The sequence below is a fragment of the Belonocnema kinseyi genome, chromosome 9, assembly GCF_010883055.1.
Source record: "Belonocnema kinseyi isolate 2016_QV_RU_SX_M_011 chromosome 9, B_treatae_v1, whole genome shotgun sequence".
Lineage (NCBI taxonomy): Eukaryota > Metazoa > Arthropoda > Insecta > Hymenoptera > Cynipidae > Belonocnema > Belonocnema kinseyi.
In genome coordinates this window covers 126,223,073-126,229,164 of record NC_046665.1, presented here as the reverse complement: position 1 = coordinate 126,229,164, position 6,092 = coordinate 126,223,073, and the positions used below count along the sequence as shown (strand labels likewise).

At 22.8% G+C, this 6,092-nt stretch overlaps 1 protein-coding gene across 1 annotated transcript in view; it reads left to right on the top strand.

The window, feature by feature from the left end:
• LOC117179821 (jerky protein homolog-like) overlaps nt 1-303 on the top strand; it is a 27,259-nt gene extending 26,956 nt beyond the window's left edge. The window contains exon 4 of the mRNA XM_033371958.1: nt 134-303. Coding sequence (XP_033227849.1) covers nt 134-221 — 88 coding nt within the window. The 3' untranslated portion in view covers nt 222-303. The remainder of the gene's footprint in view (nt 1-133) is intronic.
• Nucleotides 304-6,092: the final 5,789 nt, after the last annotated feature.

Here is a 6,092-nt window from a genome sequence, read left to right as displayed (position 1 = left end):
TTTATTTATAAAAAAAGTTCTTAGGTTTAAAAAAACATTCAGTGAACTGAAAAAGTGAGGTCGGTAATATAGGTATTTAGCTGTGTCACATGCCCTTAAAATAAAAAATTTTTATTTTTATTTGTTTTTGCAGTGTAACTGGATATTCAAACGAAACTTCTGATTTTATATGCAAAGAATCAGAAATGAAAGAGGAAATTTCCGATTCTACAGACGGTTAGAGAAATTTTTTTAAAACTGTCTTTCTAATCACTTTTCAGACATTTTTGTTGTTTTTTCATATTTGTTCTCTTTTTGAATTTTCCACGGGTATTACAAATGTGGATAATTAAAAAATAAAAAAATTTAATAGTATTTATGCTTTATAATGAACAATTGCATTAATTTTAATTAATTTCAATTAAATTTTAATTAATTGATTTCATATTGTGGTAATTTTTTAAGCAGGCCATCAATTTTTAAAGTTTTTAAACTTTTTAAACCTGTAGGTTACTAAATTTGTTATAGTATTATAAATAATGCTTTAAAATGTATATCTAATGAAAATCATGCAAAGTTAAAAAAATTATTGCACGAGTCTTTAAGAATTGATAAATACAATTCTTATTTTCGTTAGTGCCGACTGTACATACTGTATTATAAACATGTTTTTTAATAAAATACTTTCTATTTACGAAAATCATTTATTTTATTTTCATTACTTTATAATCTATATATAGAAAAATAAAAAATTTATCAAATTTTCTTTTTTATAGAATTAAAAATCAAGGTTCCAAACCAGACGGGTCTTATAACTTTTTTTGAATATTTTTTTCCTACCAAATTAAGTATTTGAACATTATTTTAAGTATACTACAGTTTTGAGAATTGTATATTTTTATGCAGTATTTAAAAAAAATTAAGGTTTTAGTTTTTTCATTTTGTGCTTTTACAACCTTTTGCAATATTTGCTGACTTGAATTTGTCTTGTTATGAAATAAATTTTTAAGCGGGGTATTAACCCCTTTAAATTTGAGATTTTGTCATGAAATTAAGATTAAAAAGTAAAATTTATTGTTAACAATTTTTTTTTAAATGATGAAACTTTTAGGAAATATTACTTTACTGACAAAAATTGCTACTATTGTAAAAAATTACGGGAATACAGGTCCTACAATTAAAAAATAATTTTTTCAAAAAATTAACAAATCGATCCATTGTATGTAAACTTTTTTTACATTCATTTAAAAAAACATTCATCTAATAACTAACATATAGAGAATTTTATATATTATTTATCTTTTAATATTTAATTTATTCAAAATCTCAAAAAAGAAGCTTTTGACGAATTTTGAAAGGCTTCAAGCGAATAAAAAATGTTCTTAAGATTCCTGAGAAAAATTCAACTAATTTTTTATTTTTTTAAATGAAGATTTTTAAACCAAATTTTTTTTTAAAATTCGAATAAGTTTCAGAGATATTTAGAAATTTTGATAAGATTTGAGAATAATTTTTGTTACTTAAAAAGATGACAAAAAAATCAAAACGTAGATTTATTAACATTTGGGGCAAAAATTTTGAGAAACTTTTTGCCAAATTTAAAAGGTTTTAAGAAAATTAATATTTTTTTAAATTTACAATTTATTTTTTTTTTAATTTCAATTAAAAAATTTAATTTCAAATTTAGATTTTTTAAAAATTTCGAAACAAAATTTTGAAGCAGTTTAAGGATTTGGAAAGGTCCAAAGATAATAAAAAATGTAAGATTCCTGTGTAAATTAAAAATGATTTTCTGTTGAAAAATTAATTTTAAGAGATTATTTAAAAAGATTTAAAAACATTTCAAAAGATTTCGAAAATGTTAAGAAAATAAATTAAAAGGTTTTAAATCATTTTAAAAATTTTGAAATTCCTTTAAAAAATTTTGTGAAATTCTGTAAAATGAAAAACACTCCTCAGAATGTTCTATGTACTTTTTTGAGACATCTGGAATCGACAAAAATCGGTTCAGATTTTCTCAAGGATTTTAGGAAAATTTTACTTATATAATCTTAAAAACTAATAAATTTAAAACATAAATAAGTTACCTATTCTAAATTTTTATTTTGTATTTAAAATTATTTTTACACTTAAATAAAAAAAAACTACACGCCACAGACGACCTTTTAACAAGAATTTATCAATTTTCTAACATTTTTCAATAAACGGTATTTTTTAAATTGACTCAATCTTTTTAAATAGTCCCTTAAAATTAATTTTTCAAAATAAAAAATTATGAAATTTTTTCCGGGAATCTTCAAATACTTTGTTTGTTTTTTTAAAACCTTTCCAAGTTTTTAAAAAGCTTTTAAATTTGATTTTTATAATCTTCTAAAATGTACGTTTAAATTTTTTTGAAAAAATGTACGTGTACAATTTTTTAAAAAATTTTTTCAAGTTTAAAATTATTTTTTAATCTTTTCCAAAGTTCTAAATATCTCTGAAACTTACTCGAATTTTTTCTAAAATTTTGTTACCCTGAAAAATAGCATATTTTTACTTAAAAATCTTCTCAATTATTTTTCGAAATTTTAGGAGATCTTTTAAAATGTCTTGAAATGCTTTTCAATTTTTTCTCTAAATTCATTTTTCAAAATAAAAATTTATTTGAGATTTTCTCAATAATCCGAAGATAACCATTTATTCTCTTGAAACCTTTCTAAATTTGTAAAGTGCTCCTAAACTTTTTGTTCAAAATCTTACAAAATGTACGTTCACGTTTAAAAAAAAATCTTTTTATGTATAAAATTATTTTTGAATCTGTGGAAATATTTTTAATAGCTTGAAAATAATTAAAACTTTTAAAACTATTTTTAACTATTTAAACTATTTTTATACGTTTAAAAAAAAAATCTTTTTATGTATAAAATTATTTTTGAATCCGTGGAAATATTTTTAATAGCTTGAAAATGATTAAAACTTTTAAAACTATTTTTAATATTTTAAAATATTTGGAAATCTTTAAAATCCTCTAAACTCCCTCGAAATATTTCGAAATTCCTTGAAATTTGCAAACATATTTTTAAATCTCTTGAAAACCAATAAAATCTTTTTAATTTAATTCAAAATATTACCGAATTGGAAAATTTACTAAAAATGAAATTCCCGACAGTTTATAAAACTACTGAATATGAAAAATTTCCAACCTGAAACAGATAGAAAAATGGCTGAATTGGAAAATCTTAGAGTAATTAAATTCATGACCAGTTTATGGTATAATATCACCGAATTTAATAATTCCCAAATAATAAAATTACCGACACAAAATTGCCAAATATTTATTTATTAAAAAAACAAAAATCAAATATTTTTATCAAAAACATATTCTTAATGTTTAAAGTTTCTAAAATTATTGTTTGAATTTAAAATAAAAATAATTGAAAAAATATCTTTCTGGAAGAAAATTGTATTTCACTTATCATGATTTCAGATTCAAATAATAATAATTTTAGTAACATTAAAAATTCTAAACTGTTAAGGAAATTTATTAAAAGTAAAATTCCCAAATAATATAATTCTCGAACTGGAAAATTCCCGAATAATAAACTAACATTTTTATCTATATTGTTTATTTATTAAAAATACAAAAATCAAGTGTTTATTTTTAAAACAAACATATTCTTTTTAATGTTTAACATTTTTTAAGTTATTCATTGAATTTAAAATGACAATAATTGGAAAAAATATATTTCTGGATACAATTTTTTTCATATACTATTATTTTAAATTCAAACAATAGTTTTAGAAACCTTAAACATTGAAAATAATTCGTTTTTAACAAAAATATTTTATTTATTTATTTTTAATAAATAAATAATATTTATATAAAAAAATTAATTGTTTAACTTCGGAAATCTTATAATCTGTGATATTTATAGGTTGGAAATTTTATAATTTGGCAAGTTTCTGCCTGGAATTTATTTATTATTCGGAAACTGTTCGGGAATTTTATTTTTCGGGATTTGCGGTAGTCCCGAAATCCCATAAAATTGGCCGAAATTCCAAGACGACTGAAAATTCTCGAATTTAAAAATTACAGAATAGCAAAGTTCCCGAACACTTTGAAATATTACCCAATATGAAAATTCGCGAATAGTAAAATTCCCTACAGAAAATTACCTAGTTTAGAAACTTTAAACATTAAAAATAATTTTTTTGTTTATAATTGTTTATCATTGCATTTTTATTAAATTTTATTATTTGGGAATTTTCCAATTCGGCAACGTTATAACTGTTTAGGAATTTTATTATTCGAGAATTTTCCATTTTGAAAATTTTATAAGTGTATGGGACTTTTATTCGAGAATTTTTCAATTTAGAAATTTTAGAGTTTCGGGAATGTTATCTTACAGAATTTTTCAGTTTTTCCATAATTGTTATAATTCGGGAAATTTCCAATTCTGGAATTTTACACTGTTGGGTATTTTATTTTCCGGGATTTTTCAGTCCCGAAATTTTATTATTCGGAAATTTTCCACTTTGGCAATGTTATAAATGTTCGGGAATCTTATTAACATTTTTTTCGAGAATTTTCCAATTTAGAAATTTTAGAGTTTCGGGAATGTTACTTTACAGGATTTTTCAGTCGTCCCGAAATTTTATTATTCGGGAACTTTCCAATTCTTGAATTTTACAATTCGGCAATGTTGTAAGTGTTTAGGAATTTTCTTTTTAGGGAATTTTTCATTTTAGCAATCTTATAAACATTCCGCAATTTTATTAAAATTGTATTCGAGAATATTTCAATCTAGAAAGTTTCGAGTTTCGGGTATTTTATTTTTCGGGATTTTTCAGTCCCGAAATTTTATTATTAGGAAATTTCATTATTCGAGAATTTTTCAGTTTGGAAACTTTGTTACTCGGTAATGTCATTATTCGGAAATGTTATTATTCGAGAATTTCCGAATTCGGGAATTTTATTATTCGGAAATTTTTTTATTTTGGCAATGTTATAAATATTCCGGAATTTTATTAAAATTTTATTCGAGAATTTTTCAATTTAGAAATTGTAGAGTTTCGGGAATGTTGTTTCACAATATTTTTCAGTAGTCTCGAAATTTTACTATTCGGGATTTTTTTAATTCTGGAATTTTCCAATTCGGCAATGTTATAACTGTTTAGGAATTTTATTATTCGGGAATTTTCCATTTTAGGAATTTTATAACTGTTCGGGAATTTTATTTAAATTTGATTCGAGAATTTTACGATTTAGAAATTTTAGAGTTTCGGGAATGTTGTCTTACAGAATTTTTCAGTTGTTCCGAAATGTTATAAGTCGGGAAATTTCCAATTTTGGAATTGTACACTGTCGGGTATTTTATTTTTCGGGAGTTTTCAGTCCCGAAATTTTATTATTCGAGAACTTTTCAATTCGGAAATTTGATTACTCGGTAATTTCATTATTCGGAAATTTTGTTATTCAAGAATTTCCCAATTCAGGAATTCTAGGATTAGGAAATTTTCCATTTTGGCAATGTTATAAATGTTCGGGAATTTTATTAACATTTTATTCGAGAATTTTTCAATTTAGAAATTTTAGAGTTTCGGGAATGTTATTTTACAGGATTTTTTAGTTTTCCCGAAATCTTATTATTTGGGAAATTTCCAATTCTGGAATTTTCCAATTCGGTAATGTTATAACTGCTTAAGAATTTTATTATTTTGGAATTTTCCATTTTAGCAATGTTATAAATATTCCGGTATTTTCTTTTCTTTTTCGGGATTTTTCAGTCCCGAAATTTGATTATTCGGATATTTTATTATTCCAGAACTTTTCCATTCGGAAATTTGAATACGCGGTAATTTCATTATTCGGAAATTTTATTCTTCAAGAATTTCCCAATTCGGTAATTATACGATTAGGAAATTTTCCATTTTGGCAATGTTATAAATGTTCGGGAATTTTATTAAAATTTTATTCGAGAATTTTTCAATTTAGAAATTGTAGAGTTTTGGTATTTTTATTTTACAAAATTTTTCAGTCGCCCCGAAATTTCATTATTCGGGAAATTTCCAATTCTGGAATTGTACAGTGTCGGGTATTTTATTGTTCGGAATTTTTCGGCCCCGAAATT